At 52.3% G+C, this 26,893-nt stretch overlaps 1 protein-coding gene across 3 annotated transcripts; it reads right to left on the reverse strand.

The window, feature by feature from the left end:
• Positions 1–255: 255 nt before the first annotated feature.
• On the reverse strand, positions 256–26,893 carry LOC102739999 (WAP four-disulfide core domain protein 1). Of its 3 annotated transcripts, none has more exons than XR_014140777.1 (8): positions 26,190–26,668; positions 12,995–13,178; positions 8,985–9,068; positions 7,901–8,041; positions 3,676–3,717; positions 2,078–2,148; positions 1,688–1,799; positions 256–684 (listed from the first exon to the last, which is right to left on the reverse strand). XR_014140777.1 is itself a non-coding variant. In XM_081806309.1 (8 exons), exons 2-7 carry the CDS (start codon positions 26,343–26,345, stop codon positions 2,090–2,092), a joined length of 666 nt encoding a protein of 221 aa, XP_081662435.1. In that variant the 5' UTR covers positions 26,346–26,379; positions 26,804–26,893; the 3' UTR covers positions 256–684; positions 2,078–2,089. The 3 variants fall into 3 exon arrangements, 1 of the variants encoding a protein (XP_081662435.1); XR_014140776.1 differs by having other exon boundaries at positions 1,661–1,799; XM_081806309.1 differs by lacking the exon at positions 1,688–1,799 and adding an exon at positions 26,804–26,893 and having other exon boundaries at positions 26,190–26,379.

Genomic DNA, 26,893 nt, shown 5'->3' on the forward strand with positions numbered 1-26,893 from the left:
GGAACTTTCCTAACAAATCACTTTCAACAAATCCTCCTCCCAGGTCTGCCTCAGAGGGATCCGACCCAGAGCAGTGCACACGTGGCCGAATATTCCACGGTCCCAGAAGCAGAGCTGAGCTGACACCTCGTCCCAGTATCCTCAACAACCCCCCCCCCCACACACACACCCGCCCAGGGCTCAAGGGCTTCAGCACATGCAATTTAAGATCAGTGGGGGTTAAAACTATGACTCCCACCTGAGTAGCTAAGTTCATTTCCATTTTGTAAGGAGCAATTTATTTTGAGAACGTCTGGGATAGGTACATGGCTCCCAGAGACACATCTGGAAGAAATGTGTAGTAAACAAGAGGTTGAACTCTCTCTGAGAAAGGGGCGTCGTACAGCTCACCAAGCCAGTGACCTCCTCCCAAGGTGGGGTCTGTGGGGCCGTCAGGTCAAGTGGGACTGCTAGGTGTGCTGTACCTTCAGGACGATAAGACGGGGACCCGGGGTTGGCAAGGGGCTCCCACAAAGTCACCCAGCCAGTTGCATCATGCTGGCATTGAGAGCCAGCTGTCTTGCCTCTAAGTAGTTTTGGGGTCATGCTCTGTCAAGCTGGGCATGACCTCCGGGGGTCAAATCCTGTTTTATCCAACTGTTTCCAAGACTTAGCAGAAAACTGGAGGCATGTTCTCACCATTGGCTGGAAGAGAAGCAGAGAAGGAAGGAACATGAGCCGCTGCTGGGGCAGAACATGAGGTCACAGTCCGCGTCGTCTTCTTCCTTGTCACCCCCCACATACACCAGTAAGATTCCAGTTTCCCTAAGACTGAATTCTTAACTTACTTTCAGTCTCTCTGGCTATCCTCTTGTTTAGTTACTAACACATCCCTCCCCATCATTCCCATTTTATAGATAAGGAAACTGGGACGTGGAGAGTTGAAGTCATTTGCCTAAGGTCACATGTGGTGGGTCAAGAATTTAAGCCCAGTTCGGGCCGGCCGGCTGCTCCCAGACACCACCACAAACTGCCTCTCACGGCCCGCTCTCCCCCGCCGGCCCCCAGTGCTTCCCCGTGGGAGCTCGCTGTCCTCGGTGGGTCAGACCCACTCCAAGGACCGGTCCTGTCATCAGCAGGTAATAGGCACACTGGCACCCATCCCCAAGGACTCAAGACTTTCCCAGAGGGTCTTGCACCAGAATATTCTGGAATCTGAAACCCGATGTTTGCCTTTCAAGGACATTCTGGGGAAATCAGCTGCTTTCAAGGGCCTTTGTTTGCCCTGTGCACACATTTGACTTTCACAGGGGTGGGCGGGGCATTCGGGTTTTACGGGCAGAGATGCTCCCAGTCCTTGGCATCCACAGGCACGCATCTGGCCCCGGAGAGCGTCTGAGAGCAGGGCCCATGCCTTCCCTGGGATCCCCCTCTGGTGCCAGCCTCACCACCATCATTCTGTCCCTACCCCAGCAGCCTCCCTGTGGCTCCTCGAAGCCAAGATCTCTCCGGCCCCGGGTTTGCTCTTCCAGCTTCTTCTGCACGGACACCTGCTCCCCGGGTCTTCCCAAGGCAGCTGCTTCTCCTTGCAGATCTTGGCTCAGATGTGACCTCCGCACAGCCCCTCCCCAACCTGGCTACTCTTCCTCACGCCCCTGTCCGGTTCCTTGACAACACTTACTGCAGGCTGATTTCCTTGTTGACTTACTTAGCCTCCCGGAAGGAGGTAAGCCCCTAGAAGCACGAGTTGGTACTTGAGAGGATCGTGTGACAGAGGGAGAGACAGAGGGATGGACTTCAGGGCACAACGGAGGACTCATCTGCTCTTCACCGAGGCATTAAGACAAGGAACGGAAAGGAAAGTTGCAACCCAGTCTAGTGTTTGGATTTAGGTCCACGTGGTATAGAAACTTCCACTTCTGGCTATACACCAAGTTCTCATATTACTTACTTTGATATTGTAAGAGAATTTTAAAATTCTACCCCCAGGTAAAGCCCCAGTCACCCCTCCCTCTGGTCAAGTTGGTGATTAAAGCTCCCAGGACACCCGGGTGTGCAAACCCTCCCCCTGCCATTGGCCACCACTCCTCCCACTTACCGGCCCGCAGACTTATTGAAAGTGCCTCTGGGGCCCTTTCCCAGGCTCCGCCACATTCTTGGAATCACCCTCTGCAAAAAGACCAGGGCTGTGTGAGGGCAGGCATGTCTTCTGCTGCTCAACTGCCCCTGGCTCACCAGCCACTGCCAAATGATGTCCAAATACCAGGTGCCCTGGCCCTGTCCCCTCTTCTCCCCCGAAGGAGGTCACCCAATCCCAACCTGCAGCCTCTCCCCTCTCCTCACCACGGCCACACCTCCTCTCCTGTGCGGTGTGGTCCTGCTGGCGTTTCTGGCCCAATCTACTGCCATCCCCGCCTTACTCACTACACACCAGCAGCAGTGAAGGCCAAGTTGCTTCCAACCTCAGGATTTTCACAGTGGCTATTCCTTTGCCAACTATTTCTTATTCTCTAGGCTGAGCTTAAATGTCCCCTCCTTAGGAAGCCTTCCTTGACATCCAAGTCTTAGGTGTCCTTTTCATAGTGTCCTGTATGTGACCTCAATCACCCTAATCCCTATTATTACTAAATAACTCCTTGGAGGCTATTCATGTCTGTTATTTCCTGCTTGATATTAGCTGCAGGAGGGCAGGGATTGGGTCTGCCATGATCACAAATGTAGCCCCAACTTCTAGCACAAAATAAAGAGTAATGCTTGATAAATATGTGCTGTAAATTCTTAATAAAGATATGATGGATGGAAGAATGGATGGACGGATGGATAGAAGGATGGATGGATGGAGGGATGGATGGAAGGATGGAAAGATGGAAGGACGAATAGAATATTGGATAGATGGATGAATAGATGGATAGATGGAGAGAAGAATGGATGGATGGATGGAAAGATTGATGGAAGAATGGAATATTGGATGGATGGATGATTGAAGGATGGATGGAAGAATGGATAGATGGAAGACTGGATTGATGGATGGGTGGAAAGATGGATGGAAGAATGGAATATTGGATGAATGGATGGATGGAAGGATGGACAGATGGAAGATTAGAAGACTGGATGGATGGATCAATGAATGACTGGATAGAAGAAGAGTGTCAGCCATATTTTCAATCCCCTGAATGAAAGTAGGAAGGACTTAATAAGCATATCCAGTCCCAAATTCTAAGATTTAACATAAAGCCATTTTTCTTCCATGAGCCCCTCTTTGGCTCCCAGCTCCTCTGCTCACCATCAGGCAACAGGGCTTCTACTTTATTTTCCAATCCTAGTTCTCATTTTATCCCCCATGAGACATCCCTAAGCTACTGCCTCAGTCCCAGGCTGCAGCCTAGAATGGCTCCTGCCCATGTCAGATACCACCTAGAGGGCTGCTCAGGATGGAGCAGAGGTTTTCACACCAGAAGCATCTTGGCCTCCCGCGACCTCACCCCCAAAGGGCCATCTGATGGCATAAAGGTAACTAGGAAGCGTATGGGCATTTCCCTTCACAGCAGCTTCAGACGGTAGCTCTCAAAACAGTCATCAACAGGAATCAACAGAATCAAACAGAATCAACGGGATTCTATTTTTCTTTTTCACCCAAGAAATCCTTACTGTTCCTTTTAGCACCCTCTGCAAAGGAAGAGTGGTTTCTTCTCTTACCTGGGTATTCTTTGTAAAATTTGTGTTGGAGGAACCGCCCATCTGGAAAACACATGAGAGGATTAAACTCCTTCAGTGAGTTCATACAGCCAAAACCATTTCATAATAACACCAAGGAATTATTTGTGTTTTCATTCTCACTCCCTCCCAAGTGCGCATGGAGTTTCCAGAGGCTGGGTGACGTGTGATGTCACGGCTGACGGGATGCAGAAGCAGGCGAGAGAATGGAACTCTCTTCTCTTCACGCGCATATTAGAACAGCGGAAATGTAAACCAGTGCCAGTCTTCCATTTTTGTGTGTGTTGGAAAGTATAGTTACTTGTAAAAGGAACGTTCTTTCTGTTTAATGCATAATGAGTTTATCATTGTCATTCTTAAATGAATTAACACATAAATATTTTTAATGCCTCGGCTTTAGTTTCTAATATGGTAATTACCCAGAGCCACACAAAGGAGAGCTCTCTGGGGTCCTCAATGTTTTTGGAGCGTAAGGGGGTCCTGAGGCCAAAAAGTTTAGGAACCACCGTCTTAACAGATGAACCGGAAGCAGAATTTGAACGTATTATTCAGCGAGTGTGATTTCAAGCTATGTAATTCACATGGGCAACACATGATACTTTTCTGAGTCTGCTCATAGGAGTCTTGAATGTCCTTACTGCGTGTGACCAGGTAAGGGGTAGCTATCTCCTTGCGCTGCTTCCCTAAGCCTCTCTGGGCCTCAGTCTGCCCACCTGGAAATGGGCATAAAATTAGCACCACGTGGGGTGCCTGGGTGGTTCAGTTGGTTGAGCGCCTGACTCTTGGTTTTGGCTCAGGTCATGATCTCAGGGTCCTGGGATCGAGCCCCACGTTGTTAATCGGCTCTGTGCTCAGCAGGGAGTCTGCTTGAGATTCTCTCTCTCCCTCTGCCCCTCCCCCTGCTCGTGCTCTCTCTCAAATAAGTCTTTAAAAATTAGCACCTCATAAAGTTATTGTGAGGACGAAAATAATTTCATTTAAACCATAGATATGCAAATAATAGGAGGAACCACACGAAACTGCCATTTTTGTATGTGAAAAGTGGTCGACTCTTGGGACCTTGAAACATCTGGAATTACTAAGGATTCCCACTGTTGGTTGTCATCGAGCCCACGCCGCCCCCCTCCCCCTGGCCCCCAGCCTATCATGGCGGCGAACCATTTGTGCCTGAGAAGCCTGGCCAGGTCACGCAGAAGTTTCTCTGGGCGACGCTGCTAGGGGTGAGCTCACTCCTTCACCACAGCACGTCAGCCTTGTCAACAAAGCACACTTATGCACCGGAAACTCATAGAAGGTTATATAGGTCAGTTATGTCTCAATTGTAAAGATCACATTTGTGCAATAGCTAGACATTTTGTTTCCCTTTGTGTTGTGGTCATCCTAAAAAGGATCAGGGTGTTTGGGGCCAGCACTGACATTATAGGATGAGGTGACAGAACCCAGCGGAGCCGATCCACACCCTCGGGTTGACAACTTATCAGCAACTCCGGCCACAACTATTTTCTCAAGCAAATGGCTGGGTTTTTCCAGGCTGGCGACGACGAAGCATTCCTGTGCCTTCCTTCTCCTCGGGGACCAACGCTGGCGCCACAGGAAGGAGTCAGAGGTCTTTGCGGAGCTGGTCACCCCCCTCACGCCTCCACGTTTACCAAACACGATCACAGGTCATTTTAACAGAATAGATTTCCCTGCTCAAGGCTGCATGATCCTCTGTCCTTCTCATGCAGCATCAGCCATGGCACTCTGTCAGAGGCAAGCCTGCGGGACAAGGGACGCTCCACCTGAGTGACCTCAAACCCATCACTCAAACCCACTCAGAGAAATGCACTGACTCCCCGGACCCTGCTCTCCAAAGAGGCAGATTCACTGCCTGTGTCAACGTTCATTTTCCTCTTGGGAAAGACATGAACCCCGCAAATGCTGGGTTCCAAGCTGATGGACTGTAAAACCCGAACAATCCCTGGCACCCTCCAAACGCCGGATCTGGGAGGAGACTGGCGTCCTAAGGGGTGGGCATGAGATATGCAACTTATTCTCAAATAGTCCCGAAAATAAATATGCAGATTTATACGGAGAGACAGTGGGGACTAGGGAGAGGAAGAGAGAGAATGGTAAAGCAAATGTGACCATATTTTAGTAACTGATGGGTCATCGGGGTGGAGGGTTCAAGGTCCTAATTTTGCCTCTTTTCTGAAGTTTGAAATTACTGATTTTTAAAATTTTTTTTAAAGATTTTATTTATTTATTTGACACAGAGAGAGAGCACACAAGCAGCGGGAGAGGCAGAGGCAGAGGGAGGAGCAGGCTCCCTGCGGAACAGGGAGCCCGACGCGGGACTCGATCCCAGGACCCTGGGATCATGATCTGAGCCAAAGGCAGCCGCTTAACCGACTAAGCCACCCAGGCGCCCCTGAAGTCTGAAATTATTTCAAATATGGAGTTTAAAAAGATAAAGCTTAAATAAGAGGCTTCTTTGTGCTTAACCTGGGACGAGTGCCCCTGTTCCTCCCCGAGGCTACCGTTCAAGGGAAGCTGGTGGAGATCAAGACATGTCCAAACTCCCATATAATTACCAACAATTGTTGCTCCCTGACAGCCCCTGGGAGCAAGGCTAGGAGGAATTTCGCTTACATTTCCATCTGGAAGGCTCTGATCACTCCTGGGCGGGGGGAGCACACACACCCACACGTACCCACAGGCCCTGCGGGCCATGGACAGGCTGAGAACTCCCCCTCTGCTCCTTGTTAGCTGTGCACGCTATAGGCAAGTTCCTCTTCCCTAAGACAGATGACAGCATGAAGTAGCCTAACTATTATGAGCTCATTTTACAGGTAAGGAAAATGAAACCCAAAAAGGCTAGGCTATTTGCCATACGCAGCAGTGAGGGGCCAAGGGGCCACCAGAGCCCAGGCTGCCTGGCTAGAGAACAGGCTCTTAACCCCAAACAGCAGGTGGAACATAGGAGAAACCACCAAGATGCCTACTGTGGGCAATTTTTTTGAGAGAGAGAGAAACAGAGAGAGCTTGAACGGCAGGAGAGGGGCAGAGGGAGAGGGAGAGAGAGAACGTTAAGCAGGCTTCATGCCCAGCACAGAGCCTGATGCAGGGCTCGATCTCGCCACCCACAGATCACGACCTGAGCCTAAATCAAGAGTAGGACGCTTAACCGACTGAGCCACCCAGGCGCCCCCTTTTATGGGCAATTTTTTCAAAGCTCAGCATCCCAGGAACCAGGCTTCTTGAGAGAGTAGTAATGTCTCATATCGTGTTACTTGCAGTGATAATGATGCTAACTGCAGGGCACGAAGTGTGTCCTTCCTGAAACACTTCCGGGAAACACATTCTCCATTCAGGAAAAGAAACGCTCCTGGCAGATCACGTGCCCTGTTGTGTTCTTTGGGCCTCAGTGTTGACCGAGGCTGCCAGCCCCCCTCTCAGGGCTGAGAGATGCTGAAGGGGGGACTGGGCCCTGAGTCTGGGCTCTCAGAGTCCCATGAGCTCAGCTGTGACAAGGCCAACTCACATCTCCCTGAAATTCCAGATTCTTCGCTTGCCATGCATTTCTTCCAAGTCCTGAGGACCTTACACCTTGCCTGAGGCTCGGGGGGCTTTAGTTAGGTATCACCGGCAGTCTGTGCTCTGTGGCCCTGGCTCTCCTTGGGAAAAATCACGCAAACTAAAGCAATGCCATTCACGCCCTTCCCTGATCGATTTGCTGTATACTATTCACCTCCAGGGACAAACACGAATTAAGTCACACTGAATGCTCCTGGCAGAGACCCTGGGAAGTCAAGGGTTCTCAGACAATTTAAAAAATAGATATATAGATGGATATAATATATCTGATGTTTACTGAGCACCTATTATTGCTTGGCTCTGCTCTGAGGGCTTTACACGTATGATTTAAATGAATTCCCATAACAGCACACAGTGGCCCCATTTCATAGATGAGAATACTGAGGCTCAGAGATTTGAAGCAACTGATCCCAGCTAGGAGGTGGCAGGGCTCGAAGACCTGTGTCCCATGCAGGCGAAGAGGGGAAGGATGGAAGACTCAAAGGGAGAAGCACGGGAGTAGGAGGACAGGAGGAGCTCTTGGCCAGGTTTGGGGGTGCTGGCGGTTGTCTCTGGGACAGGTGTCCCAAGTGGGATGTTCTAGGGAGAGGGGGGCAGGGGCCAGGAGCATGGCTTGGGCGCCCCCACTCACCTGCCTGCTGGCGCTGCTTGACACACTGCCCGCGGTTGGGGATGCCCTCGGCTACGTCCCCAGGGCTCAGGATGTGACACTCGTAGCCCGAGGGGCAGAGGAGGGGTTCCGCCCCATCCTCTGTGGTGCTGCAGGCCTCGGCTGTGGGACAGACACGTGAACCAGAGGGTCTGCCTCCCATCTGCACCCCACCTTCCAGGCTGTGCCTCGGGTCTCACTCACAGCGGCGTGTTCATGCACACACACACACACACGCACACCAACACACAGGGCAGTCCAAAGTCAAACAATCCCAAACACCCTCGTGCGCAGTGACCTACATACACGTTCACCTACACACATGCTCACACTTACAGTCATGTGTGTGCACGCACAAGAGCCTGACACACGCACACACTCACAGATACACACGGGCTCACACACCCAGATCCCGTGCCTGTACACACGAATCCTGACACACATACGTGCACTCACATCTGCAGCCACAGGCGTACACACACGCTCATGCACAAACCCTGACACACACACATTTTCACCACCATGGCTCTTAACACACACACACTCACACCTACAATCACACACGTTTGCACGCACGCAGATGCACATTCACACAGCACAAGAACAGCCCCACAGGTGCACACACAGCCGCACACGCTCCCAGAGGCGGTCGTGCCCACGGATGTGTGCAGGGTCACGGCGAGAGCCACGCATACACAAGTGCACACACTCGTACCCTCCAGTTCTCTAGACCCCGGGGCTGCCTGCCTGCTCTCCACCCACCCACAGAAGACCTCATCCTCAGGGAGCAGTGAACCCCTTATTATGATTTTAGAGATTTGAAAACCAACCCCAATCCCTTCCCTCTCAAGTCTCCATCCCGGCGTGGTGGGGGGCGGGGAGGCCCCATTTGCAGGGAACGTCAAGCCCTATACTGTTCTGGGGATTGTGAGAGCCGGGCCAAGCCCCAGCCGCCACCCTTCTACATATTGAGGTATTTGAGAGCAGACCGCCTGCTGGAGCAGAGGCAGCCTGAGAAGGAGGGACCCTGGCTCAGACGTCAGGTTGGGCTTCACCCTGCAGGTACCTTGCAACACCTCCTCAGGGCCATCCAGAAGCCAGCCGTTGCCACCAAGCCATCGAGGTTTCGGCTGCACTAGCCAATCTAAAACTAACCAAATAATACATGGTTAAATTGAGCCCTCCCCTCGCCCCGGTCAAGCAGCCGAGAAATGCCCCAGTCTCTGGGAGTGGGGGAGCCTACACTTCATGAAGAACACAGAGGCTGCCTGCCATATATTCGCCCTGCCTTTCAGAAACACAACTTTGAGTTTCCTCTAGGCACTGGATGGCCAAGCTGGAGACTACATTTCCCAGCTTTCCTTGCAGCTAGGTACGGCCACATGACTGAATTCTAGCCAATGGGATGTGAGCCAAGGTGATGACACAACTTCCTGTCTTGCCCACGCATGGATGCCTGTTTGCTCTCCTCCCTCTGGCTTTCCCTCTTCCTGCAGCTGGGGAGCCACTCTGATCATGCAGAGCAACAATATGGAAGGAACCTGGGTAACTGGATGACTGAAGTGGAGCCACATACCCGCCATGAACCACCCGTCTACGCTGGCCTATTAACCAAGAGAGGAGTAAATGCCTGATATAGGTTGGACTCCTGGCTTCATGGGTCTTTGCGTCATACCAGCATAGTCTGCTCTGTGGCCAATATATTTTTAACAAAAAGAGCAACCCACATGGTAGACTGTAAAGCGTTCAAAATCCCAAAGCAGGGGTGGAGAGCCCAGATGTTTCCAGGGAGCAGGTAGGTAACATATATAAGAAAAGCAGGTCCCGTAGGTCCATGGCAAACTGGAGACAGACCCTGCCTCAGTGGGTCAGCTGCTGGTCAGCTCTGGCCAGCCATTCCCCATGTTCCTAGAGCTTGTATTTTTTTTTTTTAAACTTTGTAGATGTTTTTTAAAATACAAACTCCTGGTTTTTAAGTGTTGGCAATTTTTAAAAATTTTATGCACTACAGGGGCGCCTGGATGGCTCAGTCAGTTAAGTGTCCGGCTCTTGATTTTGGCTCAGGTCATGATCTCAGGCTGGTGATATCGAGCCCCAGGTCAGGCTCCATGCTGAGTATGGAGCCTGCTTGGGATTCTTTCTTTCCCTCTCCCTCTGCCCCTGCCCCCCCCCCTAAAAATAGTTTTATGCATTATGTAGATCAAATAAAACTGGTCTGGGATCACATTTATTTATGACCTCTGCTTTTGTTGGACTCCAAAATATGACAAAATAAAGAGGTTGGTGTGCTGTCTAGCGCTTTTGAAGGTACATAGGTGGATTCTGGTAAAGATGCTGGTTAGCCTTTTCTTTAAAAGAGCGCAAGATGATTGTAAGACAGTTGCTCACAGCGTGCAAACTGGAACAGAGGAGCAAATGAGCAGTTTGCAGCTTCCAACTGGAGGGATGGCGTGAGGAGTTTCTGCAGGCTGATTTCCAGTCTTCTGCTTCTTCCCGCCTCCTTCCTACCACCTTGGACCCCGTGATAGAAAATGTGTTCAGTGTGAGTTTTTACCAAATAGGAAACTATTACTATTTCCTGTTTGTATTCTTTGCCTTGGTCAAAGGCTCCTGGGTAGCGGGAGATGTACATACACAGTTTGCTGCATTTTTAGAAACTGAAACTTGGTCAAGGTCTCCCCTTAACTTGCAGATGCCTAAAGGCCTGGAGGCTCAGGGTCTCCCCTCTCCGTGCCTCAGGAGAACTTCCTGGGATCACCTGTTAAATGAACCCCCTGCACCCAAGTCCTTATCTCAAGGTCTGCTGTGGAGGGAACCTACCTGAAAATTGCAATGAAGTGTGTAAGCTGCTTACAGCAGGGCCTGGTGCATTTCAGGTCATCTGCTCACATTAGATCAGTGGTTCTCAATTTGGGGTGATTTTGTCCTCACGGAACATACAGCAAAGTCTAGAGATACTTTTGGTTGTCACAGTGTGGGGTGTGGGGACTATTGGCATCTCATGGGGGGAGGTCCAGGGATGCTACTCCACACCCCCACGGTGCCCAGGTCAGCCTCCACCCCACCCCAAACTAGAATTATCCAACCCCAAATGTCCAGGATGCCAAGGGTGAGAAACCCTGTGTTAGATGTTATTATTATAATTGTTACTATGACTAACGAAGAGCTGGACTGCTCTGCCTGGCCAGCAATAGCTAGGCGTTCACCGATTCATTGATTCATTCAATATTCATTGAGTACTTTTCAGGTGCCCAGAGACTAGTTCAGATGGTGGGCTTCCAGCAGTGAAAGGGACCAAACCCTGCCTTATGGGGGCTGACCTGCAAGTGGGGAGAATAGTCAATGAACAAATAAAACACAATGTTCTAGATTGTACTATAAAGAGAAATTAAGCAGGGAAAGGAGGGTAAGGAACAACTACAGGAGAGTTTGCCATTTAGAGAGGGAAATCTTCCCTGAAAAAGTGACCACCTCTGGGCAAAGATCTGAAGTCGGTGAGGAAGTGAGCTGTGTGGGTGTTTGGGGGAAGGATGTTCCAGGCAGTGAGGGACGCCCATTTATGGGCCCAGATGCAAGAGTAGAACCCCACGTCCCTGCAGGCAGGGCCTAAAGCACTGGACACTTCTCCACAGTCAGAAGACGGGATTGAAATACCAGCTTTGCCTATTGTGTGATCTTGGGCAAGCAACTCTGCTTCTCTGAGCTTCTGCGTCTTTAGCTGTAAAATAGGGCTGGTAACGGTCTCCACACCATAGGGCTGTGTGAGCATTAAATGAGATGATGTAGGGAAAGGCTATTGGGAATGTCATGAACAGCTGTATAGTTTGTGCACTGCTCAAAATCTGCGGGCATAGGTGGCAAGTAAGGCTAGAATCCTTGCTCACTGTCACAGTCCAAAGGAAGGGGCACCTTTTTTGACTTACCCACCCAGAGGGAAGTACCTTTATGTGCTTCCTCCACCAGGAGGGGGTGCCATGTTGACATTTTTTATAAAGGGCCCTACAGAAGCCTTCCTGGCCCCGCCTAGTCCCTGGCCAAGAGACAGTGCTCAAACGCAAGTAGACTGTAATTACGAGCATTATTGAGGGTGCTGACTACCTTGTCACCACTGTGACCTCACCCCAAAGAAAACAAAGTGCAGTCATTCTTGCTTCGGCCTTGGGAGGAGGGGTTGGGCCTGCCTTCTCAAGCGGCCTCCAGCAATTTAGCCCAGGGCCCCTAGAGGCCTCGCCCTGAGAGATGAGGTCCAAGCAGGCTGTTGTCACCTAAAGGCTCAGCCCCAAGCAGAACTGAGAGGGGAGGAGACTTTACTGCCCCCATCCTAACCACTTAGGGGCACCTTTTCTCCACCCTGGGGGATGCATTGCCCACCCTCTCCTCAGTATCCCCACAGGCTCCCCCCCCAAAAAAAAACCTCTCCAGAAGGGATCTAAAACCCCTTCCCTTCAAAGAGAATCCCTGAGGGCTGTTTCTCCCAAAGAAATTGCCATTAAGATTCAACAGACATCTTATTGATTATCTGCTCCCTGCCAATACAGCGAGTGTTCAGAGCCCTCCAGGAGCTGCACGGTCTCATTTCAGCCCTGTTTTACAGCTGGGGGCATTTCACGGGGTGGGGGGTGGGGACACCAGCTGGCCAGTGGACTTGAACCCAGGAGCCTGCGCTCCCACTGCCTCTCGGGGGCACACCGCATCCCGACTGCTGAGGTCCCAGGTCTCCACCTCCAATACTCCCGGGGCCCGGATCGCGAGGGAAGTGGGCCTGGCGGGGTCCGGGGGAAACTGGAGGACCCGCCGCCATCTAGGGGCACCTGGGGTCCCAGCAGATGGTGGCCCAGGGAATGCGGTCCAGGGTTTCTAAGAAAAGCCGGAGACCTGGATTTTTTTTTTTTTTTAAATGAGAAGTCGCCCCCCTCTTCTCAGGAGGGGGCATCTTCCCCGGAATGGGCCCCTCCCGGGCTGTGCGCGCTCAGGGCCGTGCCAGTTCCGCGGGCGCCTCGGGCGCGCAGCGGCCCACCCCGGTTCTCGGGGGCCCCCCACCCGCCCCCCCTCGCCCCCCGGGGCCCGGGCGCCTACCTGGCGGGGGCGGCACGGCCTCCAGGCAGGCGTAGGCACAGCCGTTGTAGCAGCAGCGCCGGTGCCGCGGGCACTCGGAGTCGGCCTGGCAGCGCGCCGCCTGGCAGGCGCCGGGGGGCAGCGAGCGCGGCGGCGGCGGGCAGCGGTCGGCGCGGGGCTGCCGGGGGCCCGCCGCCTCCTCGGCCTGCGGGGAAAGCGCGCGTCAGCGGCGGGGGCCGGGGACACGGGGCCGCGCGGGGGCCGCTCGCCCCCGTCGCCGCCCGCCGGTGGGGAGCGCGCGCCCGGGGGCAGACGTGCACGCTCGGGGATGCGTGTGCGTGACACACGCACGCCGCTTTCTCCGTGCGTCTCTTACAAGCCCTGGGTTTGCGCGGAGCTTGGGCGCTTCCAGATCACAGAGACGATGGATGAGACCACACCAGTTGGATAAAAATCACACACAGGATACTGAGCGGAAGGAAAAAGAGGCCAAAAGAGAACTCAAAAGAGAACACACAGTGTGATTCCATCTATACTTGAAGCTCAAACACAGGCGAAGGTGACGTCTGGTGTGAGAAGTCAGCAGAGTGGTCACCTGGTGGGTGGGGACCAGGAGGGGCACCTCGGGTCTCTGGGGGCCGGCTGGGTTCTGCTTCCTGATCTGGGTGCTGGCTACACTGGGGGTGTTCACTTTGTGGGAAGCTGGACACGAGCTTTTCCCACTTTTTGATATTTTTTTCAATAAAGCGTTAAAAATCAGGTACAGTACTTAACAAGTAGGAAATATGGGCACATGACCAATAAAATAAGCATTTTAGAGGTGAGGTCGGGGACCTCTGTCACACCAGGCAACTCACACTGGGTCCCTCTGACACCAGACCTCGTCCATGCTGGAGACACCGTTCTGCTTCTGGATTTGAAAGTGGGCTGTGTGGAGGGCAGGTCTTACACACACACACACACACACGCATGAGGTTCATTGGGAGAAAAACACCCTGGCTTGCCCGCCTCCTGGCCTGTGCCTAAAGTGCTCCTGTCATCTAAATCCCTACCTACCCTCTACCCCGCGCCCCTGCAAATGTATCCGTATTTCTTTTTTTTTTTTTTTTAAAGATTTTGTTTATTTATTTGAGAGAGAGAATGAGAGAGAGCACATGAGATGGGGGAGGGTCAGAGGGAGAAGCAGACTCCCTGCCGAGCAGGGAGCCCGATGCGGGACTCGATCCCGGGACTCCAGGATCATGACCTGAGCCGAAGGCAGGCGCTTAACCAACTGAGCCACCCAGGCGCCCCAAATGTATCCGTATTTCAAATTCCTGCCCTCCTGTACAAGTAAGTGATGCTCATCTAACCACTGGAATCCTGTGCCCTTAGCCCGCTTCTGAAAAATTACCAAGATACAGTGGTGGGTGAGGAATATTAAGGTGCAGAACAGTTTGTATGCTACACACTTAACGATGTTTTAAAGTAAGCATATGCACACTCATGTAATACGTATAGGGTTAGCCTAGAACATTTTTGGAAGGATATCACAAGAATACACAAGACACTGTTATCACAGATTGCCTTTAGAGAGGAGCATTCAGTTCTGAAGCCAAGGAGGATTTCTCTTCATTGCCTACTCATTTACCCTGCTTCAGTACGATTTTTGTCACGCACACACTCTTTTTTTCCATTTAAAGAAGGCAATCAAAAATTTTAAAAACAAGAGAAGTACTTCTGAAGAATTTTTGATGACAGGAAAAACACTTGTGTTAGTTAAAACAAAAAAAGAGCAAGGAACAAAATGGCATATGCCCTCTGACCTCAAGGGAGTAAAGAGAGGGAAGGTCAAAGATGTGTGGACGTCCTCCCCCAGCCCCCCCGCTACCCTACGGCTGTTAACGGTGGCTGCCAAGTCCATGCGCTGCTCCCAGTGACCTGTAGGGGGCATCGGGTCACCGAGGACAAGTATCAGACCAGGTGCGTCTTGGAATTTGTGCAAGCACAAGGACCAGCGGGTTTTCAAACTACCTCCCAGGGAGCCCAGTGGGCTTAGAGGGAGGGTAAGAGAGGGAAGAAAGCAGTGACCAAGTGGGGCAGGGGCAGCCTGGGGAGGATGGGGCTCATGGCCCCACCCCAGCTTCTCCCAGAGAATTCATGTTTTCTCCCATAGATATGTCGGTCATTTAATTTGTGAAATGTAAAAACGAACACAAACTCAAGAATTGGCTTCTAAGGAAACGAAGGCTTCAGGAGATTGGTGGTTCTCCCCCAAAACAAAGGGGAGACCAGAGCCTAGATTTTCAAGCTGGTTCAGCCTTTTCACCACCCCCTGCTCAGACCAGTCCTTGTAATTCCTGTATCATCATGAATAATTTTCAAGCTGCAAGCAGGGGACATAATCCCACACCATTAGCTCTTAGTTCATTTTCTTCAGAATTAACAAAATTGGACTCATGTTGGGGTCCGACCATTTTCATCCTAATCGAATGTGACAGCTATCCCGGCCTCCTCGCGAAGGTGATGAGACCGGTGTGCATGTGGTCAGGAGGCCCGGTGGGATTTTCCGGCTAGCCTGTTTGTACATGAGGCCTCATTTACAGACCTCACTGGAGCCTGCAGATCAGAAGTGAAACACTGTTTCTCTCCCCAGCCCCCCTCCCCGCGCCTCCCAGTCTGGCTTCCTGGTCCAGGGACATTAGGAGGCCCACGGGGTGCGGGGCGGGGGTGCAGAGAGATTAATTTTAGATGTGGCCCTGCTCTCCTCTCCCAGGAAAATTCAAACGTTCGTCTCCCAGAATTTGGAGAGAACAAAAGAGATAAGCGCCTTAGAAGTCAAATCTCCAGAGTTATTTACGGTGCGGCCCAAACAACAGATGGTCGTGGGTGATAAAGAACTGATTTCACCAAGGGGCCCAGATTAAAGGATTAAATGTTTGGGAAAATATTTCATGTCATGCAAGGTGATGCTCAAAGAGGGTCCTGAAAAAAAGATGTTTCCCGGAGTTCTGAGGAAGATCTAACTTTTATCAGAGAGATAAATAGATCACCCTCCCACCCCCACCCCATGGTGTCCCAGCCCGGGGAGGACAAAGGGTTAAAGGTCAGATGGAGCTGGCTGGCCTCCCCTACCCCCAGCCCCTCCACTTCCTAGACTCACCCCCTCCCTTGCTCATTCCCGGTTCGGCCGTCTTGGAACAGTCCCACCTCTGGGCCTTTGCACGGGCTGTGTCTCCTGCCAGAGACACCAGCCTGGCTCTGACCTCACTTCGCCCAGGTCTCTACTAACACGTGCCCTCCCCCTGCACTGCCCGTTCCCCTCCACCTGAGTTTTGTTCCCACCTGTGACCCTGGGGATGATGTTGTTGAAGACGAGGCCGCCGCTTGCTGGTGGTTCCCCAGGCCTCCCTCTAAGGGCTTCTGTGTCGGACTGATCAATCCGTATGCACAGTGGCCCTGTGTGGTGGGCGCTCCTGTCCGGGTGGGCTTCACTCACTGGGAGCCGTCCCTTTGTATCGGATCCATGTGGCACCTCTTACCCAGCTATTTACTATCCACACTGAGGGTGACGCCCCTGAGGCCCAGAGAATGAAAGGTCTGCCCAAGGCCATAGGCTGAGAAGGGTCATGAGCCTAAGGTTTCCATTCCTCTGTCCCAAAGCCCAAGTAATGGATCCCAAGTATAAATCTAGAATCAGTGGCCTTGATTTCTGAAGTTTGCTCAGACCCCTTACTCCTCCTGGCCCTTCCACACACTGTTCCCTCCCCTCGCCAACTTTCCCCAGCGGAAGCCTCCTCCTCCTTTGGAGCAAGAACTTAGGAGCTGCATCTGATGTTCGAAAAGTACCCAGATGGATGGAGCTAAGCCCGTGGCTCATAAACAGTTCAGCAGGGATCTAACTCAGGCTTAGGAACTAGACAAGTCTGCACTTGTTTGGAGTTTTTTTGTTTTTGTTTTTGTTTTTAATTTCTTTAAATTCAATTTAGTTAGCATATACTGTATGGTTAGTTTCAGAGGTAGAGTGCAGTGATTCACCAGTTGCATACAACCCCAGAGCTCCTGCCATCACGTGCCCTCCTTACTGCCCATCACCCAGTTACCCCATCCCCCCAGCCACCTCCTCTCCAGCAAACCTCGGTTTCCTGGAGTTAAGAGTCTCACAGTTTGCCTCCCTCTCTGTTTTTGTCTTATTTTATTTTCCTTCCCTTCCCTTATGTTCATCTGTTTTGTTTCTGAAATTCCACATGAGTGAAATCATATGGTATTTGTCTTTCTCTGACTTATTTCACTTAGCGTAATACCCTCCAGTTCCATCCACGTCCTTGCAAATGGCAAGATTTCATCCTTTTTGATGGCTGAGTAGTATTCCATTGTGTATATGCACCACATCTTCTTTATCCATTCATCTGTCGATGGACATCTGGGCTCTTTCCATAGTTTGGCTATTGTGGACATTGCTGCTATAAACATTGGGGTGAAGGTGTCCCTTCGGAGCGCTATGTTTGTATCTTTGGATAAATACCTAGCAGTGCAACTCCTGGGTTGAAGGGTAGCTCAATTTTCAACTTCTTGAGGAACCTCCATACTGTTTTCCAGAGTGGCTGCACCAGCCTGCATTCCCACCAACAGCGTAGGAGGGTTCCCCTTTCTCCGCACCCCCATCAACGTCTGTCGTTTCCTAACTTGTTATTTTGAGCCATTCTGACCGGTGTGAGGTGGTCTCTCATACAGGTCTGGGATCAGGAAAACCACTGATTTATCTGAGCCTCGGTTTCCCTCATCTGCAAAATGGGCATGAAAGTCACACCTGCTGCACGCGTTTGTGGTGGGAGCTCGAATCTGTGCCACTGGCAACGCCGACCTGTTGGAATGAGGCTTTTACTTTTCTTATTGTCGACTTGGCAGCCTTGGAAGCCTCCTGCCCCACAGCCAGGGGTCTGTCACTCAGGGTAGCTTTGGTCTTTCACCTCCCCAGGTCCTCCTTTCTTCCTGCCTCCTTCCTGCCCTCCATCACTCACAGGATGGTTTAGGTCTGAGGCCGAGGCAGATGCTAAAGAGACCTGAGAGCTCGTCCCTGCCCCCCGAGGAGTCTGGACCTAGCTGCGAACTGAAGACACACCTCCAGGAGATGCTCAAGCAACAACACCATGTGGCCCTTGGCAGCCTCGTCGTGTCTTTGTCAGACGAGGGCAAACAACCGGCAGAATTCCTAAAAGGAAGGGAGCATGTGGGAACAGCCTGGCCCAGCGCCGGGGATGCCCTGAAGTAGCGTCCACCCCCACTCTGTAGTTACGATCACCGTCCCCATTGTACAGGTGGGGGAACTGAGGCACATAGTCACCACCCCGGAAGGTGTGGCCAGGCCCGGAACCTGGGCGTCTGATCCATAATAATGGCAGGGTAGGCAGCATTTACGAAGCTCCTACTGTGTGCCAACGCTGAGCTGAGCTAGGTGCTCACATACCAAATCTCACTGAATCCTCACACAAGCCTCCAAGGCTGCTTCTGTTATTAACACACTTGACAGATGAGGAAATGGAGGCACAGAAACATGATGGTCACTTGCCCCAGGCCACCCAGCTGGTGAGCAGCAGAGACAGGAGTCACACCTGGGTCTGTCCTGTGCTGGGAGTCTGGACCTGAGGAGCAGCTTCCCACCCTTGCCTGTGAGTCCCCTCCTGCTTGGTCAGCTCGGGGGGGCCCCCCACATACGCCCCCACCACCTGCCCGCCCGTGGGCCAGCCCCAGCTCAGGACACAGTCATAGAACCACCTCGCCCAGGTACACATTCTAGAAAGAACTCATCCTAGCCCTCATCCTCTGCAACCCCGTCAGCCCTGCCCTCCCTGGCCACTCAGCGGAAAATAAAATAATGGCATGTCAAGTCCCCCGGACAAACGAGGGGGCTCAGCCCAGACTGACAACATCCTTCATGAAAATCCCAGGGCAACCTGTGACTTCCATCTCTTATTTTCATTCCTGCTAAGGGAGGGTATTGCAAGTCCATGTCCAAACAGCTGCTGTCCAAACACATTTACGGTACAGTGTAGACAATAAGTTTCCAGTTCTGTATGCCTTACCTGGATAAAAATGACTCCCTTAAGGTTTCCCACCGGGTGGCTATGTTTTTTTCACCCCTCAGGGAGATCGTTCTGGAGGCCTCTGTGGGTCTGCATGGCCATTCTGCTGCTGATACCCTCAGGAAGCACATTAAGGAGACACCAGGTGTGGACTCTTTCAGTGGAAAGCCCAATTCTTCAAGTTCAAGTCTGGCTTCTACTGAGGCAAACAGCCTGGTGTCCAACCAAAGGAGGCTGGATAAAGAAATAATTGCCCATCTGTACCGTGGAACACCATAGAAGCCTTTGAAAAGAGGACACAGAGCTACCGGATCAACATAAGGAACAATATATCAACATATACTGTTCAGTGAAAAACACAAGGTAGAAAACAGTACCAATAAACCAGACACAAATTCCAGAGAGTGGAGGATTGCGTTTACACGAAGTGTCCAGAACAGACAAATCCACAGAGACAGAGAACAGACTTGCAGCTGCCAGAGGCTGGGGGAGAGGGGAAGGGGAACCCCTATTAGTGGAGACCGGGCTTCCTTTCGGGGTGATGGAAATGCTTTGGCACTAGATAGAGGTGGTGGTCGCACATCGTGAATGTGCTCCATGTCACAGAATTGTACACTTTAAAATGGTTAATTTTACATTATGTGAATTTCATCCCAATAAAAAATTTTTTCAACAGTAGGAATAAATACCATTAAGGAAAAAATGTGTGAGTCTGTTTCCTGGAAAAGTCTAGGCGCACACACGCCAAAATGTCAACAGAGCTTATGTCTTGGAGGAAGAATTTAGATCTTTCTTACGTGGTTATAACTTTCTGTATTGTCTGACTTTCTTTTACAGTAAACATTATTTTTATAACAAGGAAACAATTTTGCACCACTTCCATTTAAGGAGAAAGAATCCAATCTCCAAAGCTGCCCCAATTTACCCGTATCCCTCCCTCTGTGCTCTCCACCCCCTTCATTCCGCGTGCAAGAGCTTTACCCTTCTTTGGAATGTTCCAGTGACTTAGCGGCCAGACCAATAAAAGTGCACCCCAGGACTGATGTGCTTGCTGCCGGAAGAAAGCCAATTTTCCTCTAAGCATTACTCGCTCTTCCTCTGGAATTTGGACGTCAAAGTTCTAAAAATATGTCTCTCCTTGGAACAGAGGCTTCGAGTTCAGTGTGCCTTGATGAATGCCATTTCCTGACGCCCTGGGACCTCAGCGCTGGGCTCAGGGAGCGGAACTGGGTGCACCGCTAAGGGGACTTCCTCAGGGAGGTACTCAAAAACCCGGATCTCACGCCAGGGATGACCCCATCGCAGTGCATGACCAGAGCAAGCCAGCGTCCACGCGCCCTGCTGTGCACAGGAAGTCTTCTGGAACTTTCCGTCCCCTCCTAGCCTGTTCTGGGAGGTTTTAGCGTAATTTATTCCTTCACTTCATGGTACATTCATAGTTCCCAGGCCGAGGCACTGGGAATGCCAGGCACTGGGCTAGCTCCAAGGGCAGCTGAGCTGGACCAGAAGATGTCCCTGCCCTCACATGGCTCAGTTCCAGGACGAGTGACCGACCCCAAACCAGACCTCACACAGATAAAGCAAATAAATTGCTTTTTTTTTTGGTTTGTTTGTTTTGGTCATCTGCAAAAGTAGTTAATGAAAAACTAAAGCCATAGTAAAAAAAAAAAAAAATAATCATGCAGATAATAGTAATGGAGCTAAATGCTATGAAGAGGTCGGGACAATATGCAAACGTGTAAGGGAACGGCCTTCTGAGAAGAGCGTGAAGCTAAGACCAATTATGACCAGGGTGGGTGCCTGGAGCAGGCACTGGGAACGCTTGCCTGGCATGCTGGGGACAGCGGGGACCAGGGTCCAGGGCCCTGGCCACATGGATCCCGTGGACCTTCAGAATCCCTAAGATGTTGTACCTTGGGTTTCCAATGTACCCCTTCTTTAGAATGAATGTGGTAAAACAGATGTAATATAAAATTCGGCATTTTAACCATTTTTAAGCGTACAATTCAGTGGCATTAATTCACAATACTGGGCAACATTCACAATATTCTAAGATGTTGATGCTTACATCACCCGAACAGAGATCCTGTTCTCATCAAGCAGTTCCTCCTCATTCCCTGCCCCTGGCCCCTGTTGCACCTCTAGTCCACTGTCTCTATGGATTTGCCTCTTCTGGACGTTTCGTACAGATGGATCATACGGCACGTGGCCTTCTGTGACTGGCTTCTTTCACTCAGCATGTTTCCAGGGCTCATCCATCCTGTTGCAGGTGTTAATACTTCATTCCCATTTTCATGGCTGGATAATATTCCACCACGTGGAGAGGTCATATTTCGTTTCCTCATTCGGAGCTTCTGGACCTTCGGGCTGTTTCCAGCTTTGGCTGTCTTGACTAGTGCTGCTCGAACAGTCACACCCTTTCCCTCTGCTCGCCTGCCTGACTCCCTCTTGCACGCACACTCCCAGGTTATAACCACACACGGCCTGGATGCTTCTTCCCTTGCTCATTTCCACCTGGGATTAGTTTCAGGACTGGAACCTCAGTTGCGGGAGCCGGGTCCAGAGAGGAGAAAGTGATTTGCCCAAGGTCACCCCCAAAGTCACACTATCCAGTTACTCTTTCTTCTTTCCTTCCATCTACCCACTCACCCAGGCCGCCAGCTCACCCCTCCCCCGCCCCATTCTTAAAATGTTTCTGCATGCCTGTGCTGTGCTAGGCTCTGTGCTAGACACTAGGCCATGGCCAAGCCTACAGTGGGGTTGTCTCACCTCCGCAGGCCTCGTCCCCTCCCCCGCCCCAGGGAGGAGCCACGGGGCCTTGGCCAGGAACACCCAGGTGCGGCCCCTTCTCTCCTAGGTGGAGGCATCCTAGAGGTCCTGTTGATGGGGTCCCGCAGGGGAGTGATCTCACATCTTTCAAGGAGCAAGGGAAGTCCCCAGCCAGGACACTCCTCCCCAGGGCCTCGATTTCCTCATCCGGAAATGTCCATCATCGGGGTGCTAGTTGTAAGCCCCAGCAGCCGACTATGGTGGTGCCCAGAAGCAGACTGTAGGAGTATCCCAGGGCTGCTCTAACAAAGTACCACAAGCCAGGGGCTGAAAACAACAGAAACGTACTCTTGCAGCTCTGGAGGCCAGAAGTCTGAAATCAAGGTGTTGGCAGGGTTGGTTTCTTCTGGAAGCTCCGTGGGAGCTGCTGGCTTCTGGTGGCTCCTGGTGACCTGACATCCCTTGGCCTAAGGACACACCCCTCCGATCTCTGCCCCTGTCTTCACCTGGCCTTCCCCCTGTGTGTCTGCTTCTGTGTCTCTTCTCCTCTCTTCTCACCAGCCACACTGGATTAAGGGAGGGCCCCCCTTACTCCCATACATCCTCATCCTTTACAACAACACTGTTTCCAGATAAGGTCACGTTTACAGGTACCAGGGGTTAGGACTTGAACATGTCACTTTTGAGGGACACAGACCCAGCACACAGAGCTGAGACTAGGACTCTAGTGCAGGGCATGCCCTTGGGAGGGGTCCCAGGAAGCTCCAGCAGGCGGGAAAGTAAGGCAGGGAAGGGGCAGGGAAGGGGCAGGGCCCACCCAGGGAGGGTTAGTACGCAGGAGACTGGAGGGGGCGCCTGGAGCTCAGACCCAATGGAAAACTCTGAGAAACTGGACAGACCGCTCCTCAGAGGTGTCCCACCCAAGGATAAGGCGCTAGGGTCTGTCCTTCAGTTCCATTTGCTCCCATGGTGTAACCCCCCCCCCAGCGTCTTGGCCTGTCCTGGGTGCAAGCTGGGCGAGCCCCCCCCCCCACCGGAGAGATACGGTCTTCCGACGACTCTTGCTAACTGAACAAAAAATAAGAGATGCGATAGAAGGTTCTGGAGCTCCCAGAAGTAACAAGGGGAAGGAGAACCAGCTTGGGGAGACTGAGGAAGCCGGGTCGCAGGGCAGGGGTTGGTGGCCGGCTCCTACAGGGCCCAGAGCTGCCCGCGCGCGCGAAGGGGTCCTGGTGGGGCAGCATGCCTCACAAAGCATCCTGCTGCTGCAGCCCCTCAAGGCCCCCTCTGCTGGGCAGGCCCTCTGGGGCAGGGTGCAAACTGCCCAGCCGTTTCTAGCTGAGGGGATAAAGCAGACTCAGCCACAGTGACACGCTGCTGTGTCTCGAAGTCCTCGGGCAGTCAGACGGACGCAGGGGTCAGGAAGAGCCCAGGGCTCTTCCAGGGACCAGCCTCGCTGTCCGCCTGTGATGAGAGCACCCCCCGTGAGTGCAGGTGGGGGGCCAGGAGCAGGGCAGGGCCGTGCAGCAGCCCCTCCGTGCACGGGGCTTCAGCACACAGACAGACACTAATTACCACGAGAGCAGACAGAATGGTAAGAAGTAGCACAACCACGAGCAGGTGACACAGTTCTAATAAGGAGCACCTACTTCCTTTTTAATATAAATTATATAATGATAAGCTCACAGAATTTAATTTTAATAAGGGCACTGTTGAACTCTCCAGAGTGGGTACGAGCTGGCTTCAGCACACAGCCAGACACCTGCCCCACAGCCCTCCAGGGGCCATGGCCAAGGCTGCAGACCTGCCTCAGTCTGGGGTGGGGGCGGTGGGTGCTGCATGCGAAAGTCATGCTTCTGAGTGTGGGGGAGCTGTTTCCTATATTCCTAATTTCCCTGTTGGACATTTGCAAGGGCCCTGGAGGTCATCTGGTCCTCTGCCTTCATTTCGCAGGTAATGACCAGAGAGGGGCAGTGAGTGGCCCAAGGCTGCACAGCTCATTAGAGATGTCACGGAGATGAATCCCTGGGCCTGGTGCCCACAAGTCAACAGCCCGTAACCCTCCCCAGGTGCTTTTTCTGAGGCCGGTTTTTGGCACAAACCTCTCCTGTGTCCAAGCACTGGGGAGGGGCGCTGGTGTCTGCTGATAACCGGGGAGAGCTCCAATCCGGGGAGGGGCAAACACGAAGCACTTGTGTTCTGGCAAATGGTGGCGGGAAGCAGTGTGGTTTCTGAAGCCCACCTCCCTGGCCCCCATGCACATTGTCCCCAACTGCCCCACCTCCCTGTTCCTCCTAGACAGATGCCACAGCATCTGCTTCTATGACATGCTGGGACAAAGCAGGGATCAGACCAGATGATGTATTGAAAATCGCTTTGTGGTCCTAGAACCAAAGTGCTAACTACCCTGGAGGACTAAATAGTCCTGTCGGGCCAGCAAAGAGCATGGGGGTGTCAAACCCGAGAAGGGTCTCTCTCCCTCCTTGCACAAACAAACCCTCTCCTGTAGTAAGGACTGCCCTCTCAGGGGCTCCCAGATGCACTGTTTTTGCCTCAGTACCTCTGCCCACATTGAATCTTCTTCCAGGAATGTCCTTCCTCCCAATTCTTAAAAGTTCTTCAACATCTGGCCAGGGTCTCACCTCCTCCAGGAAGCCTTCTGTGATTACACTGCCCCATACAAGCTCTCCCTTCTCCAAACAACTACCATCATTTCACTTGCTACCACTCCCAGCGGCTGCCTGCCTGACCTGCAGAATGTGAGCCTAGGGGGCTAAGATTAGTCTCAATACAGTTTCATGCATCTCACCACGGCAGCAATCATTAAACATTCCCCTTTCCCACTTATCTGGCAAACTCCTATTCATCCTGCAAAGCCCAATGTTGAATGCCCCCCAACCCTGGAAAACCCTCCCTGACTCTTGCATAAATGCCTGGAGTTCACTTGCTGGCTCCAAAATCCTGAAAGCCCAAGGGGAAAAGGCCAATGGGGCTGTTGGTATTTTTGAGGCGTTTTTGGTCTCCTGACACTTGCAATGCTTCAGAGGCAAGCAGAGTAATCCCCGAATGCAGCTCAAAGTTGGCTCAGGTCAGTCCCCATTCCCAGGCACCAAATTCTGGTCCGGGAATCTATTGCTGTTAAACAAACCGTCCCAAGCTGAACCCATTCTTCTGTGCTTCCAATGCATTTGCCCATACTTTACTCACATGAATGTACTGAGCACCAAGCTAATGGCAGGCACCTGGCATGGCACCAGGAACCCTGCACTGAATGAGACAAAATCAGGCCTCACCCTGAGGAGCCTACATTCCACCTGCGGAGGCAAGCACTAGCCAATCTCAGGATGATTTAATGAAGTCACCAAGATGCTCTGAGCACTTGCTAGGTGTTAAGTGCTTCATGCATTGTGAGTCATTTCACCCTAAGAGCACCAGAGTCCATTCCTTGAACCCTCCATGCCTCTGTGCTCCCTGTGCGGGAGGCGGAGGACGCTAAAATTACGCCCTCCCTCCCCCACTCTCTCTCCTAGTCCCCTCCCTGCTTTAGTCCTCTCCTTGGCACTTGTCACCAAACATACTATGTTTTCCTTATTCCTTACTCACTCTCTGCCTCTCTCACTAAATCACGAATTCCCCGCAGCAGGAGAGATCTGTGCTCCGTGTGCCCACAGCCTAGGACGGTGCCTGGTCAACAGCGGTGATCAAACGCATTTGTCAAAGGGAATGCATTGCTCTTTCTTTTTCAGATGAGATCACTGGTGCTCAGAGATGTCAAGCACCTCACCCAAAGTCACACAGCTGGTGAGCAGCAGAGGCTGGGTGCAAACCCAGACACCTGCCTCTAAGGTGCATGCTTCTTGCCACTCGCTACACTGCACTGTCCCTTCATACCACCACCACATGTCACCCAGCTGCCTTCTCCACTTGACTGTGTCACCCCCGAGGGTGGGAGCTGGTATCTCCATCTTGTCCCCACAGGACCGCACACAGTGCCTGGCCTGGAGCAGTTTCCACTGTTTACTGAATGAGTAAATAACCTCATAAATGTCTAATTATATTTCATAAACATTTGGTTATTGATTGAATCAACACTCAGTTTCAAGTCCCTGGAGTCTTAAATCGGGTGCTGTCAGGAGAAAGTCTATTTGGTAGGCGAAAGCATGTCCCAGTCCCCCTGCACATTTTTGGTGCACCCTTTGCTTGTCTACTTACACACAAGGAGCCTTCTGAGGGCGGTGAGTTCATCTGCCAACCCCCCCCCCCGCCCCCGGCACAGTCCCATAAAGACGCTGCCCTGCCTGAGTTTGGGGGAGCACCTGCAGAACATACAGCATCTGGGGGTCGCCTAGCCAGCCCCTCCCCGCCTCTCCCTCCCGGGCACTTACGCGGGACTTCTCGGCCAGCCTAGTGTACAATGCCCGTTTCCAGAGATTCTTGGCAGAGCCGGCTTCAAGGAGAAGTAGTAGGAAGCACAGAGCCCAGATGACCTTCCTTCTGCCGCTGCCCATCCTGCGGCTGGAAAAAGGCATTTCCTCCCACATGTTCAGGGAAGAGGGCCCTCTGGCCGGGTGGGTCCTGTAAGTGGGGAGCCAAAGTGTGCACGGTCCGCCGGACTCTCAGCTCCACTCAGCCAGGTCGCTGGGATCATGTGTCAGCGCCCAGCACGTGCCCCCACCCCTACCCCACCCCCGATGGTGGCCGGCCCGCCCGGTTATTTTTAGCTGGCCCCTATAACATCTGGCCCCAGAGGCTCCACCATAGACGTCTGCAGCCCAGGCAGTTCAGATGGTGGAGGCAAAAGGAGGGGGCACCGGGCTGGCTTGGAGACGTGGCCGGGAGTGGCCCTGTCCCACTGGGATAATGAGCACTTCCTGGCAGGCTGGGGCGGTCTCTCCTCCCAGAGGAGGTGTGCTGGCTGCGGGGCTTGGCAGGGGCCGGGTGGGGGCGGGCACGCAGGGGAACCAGCCCAGCAGGGTGGGTGGGGGTTCGCGGCTTCTACCTCGTCCAAGTTTTGAGCTGAGCTGACAAACTGTCTGCCCGTAGAAGCTTCTTCGGGAGACCGGTGCTGGATGGGGACTGGCTAAGCACG

The sequence above is a fragment of the Leptonychotes weddellii genome, chromosome 16 (genome assembly GCF_054177405.1).
Source record: "Leptonychotes weddellii isolate Sample4059 chromosome 16, ASM5417740v2, whole genome shotgun sequence".
Classification (NCBI taxonomy): domain Eukaryota; kingdom Metazoa; phylum Chordata; class Mammalia; order Carnivora; family Phocidae; genus Leptonychotes; species Leptonychotes weddellii.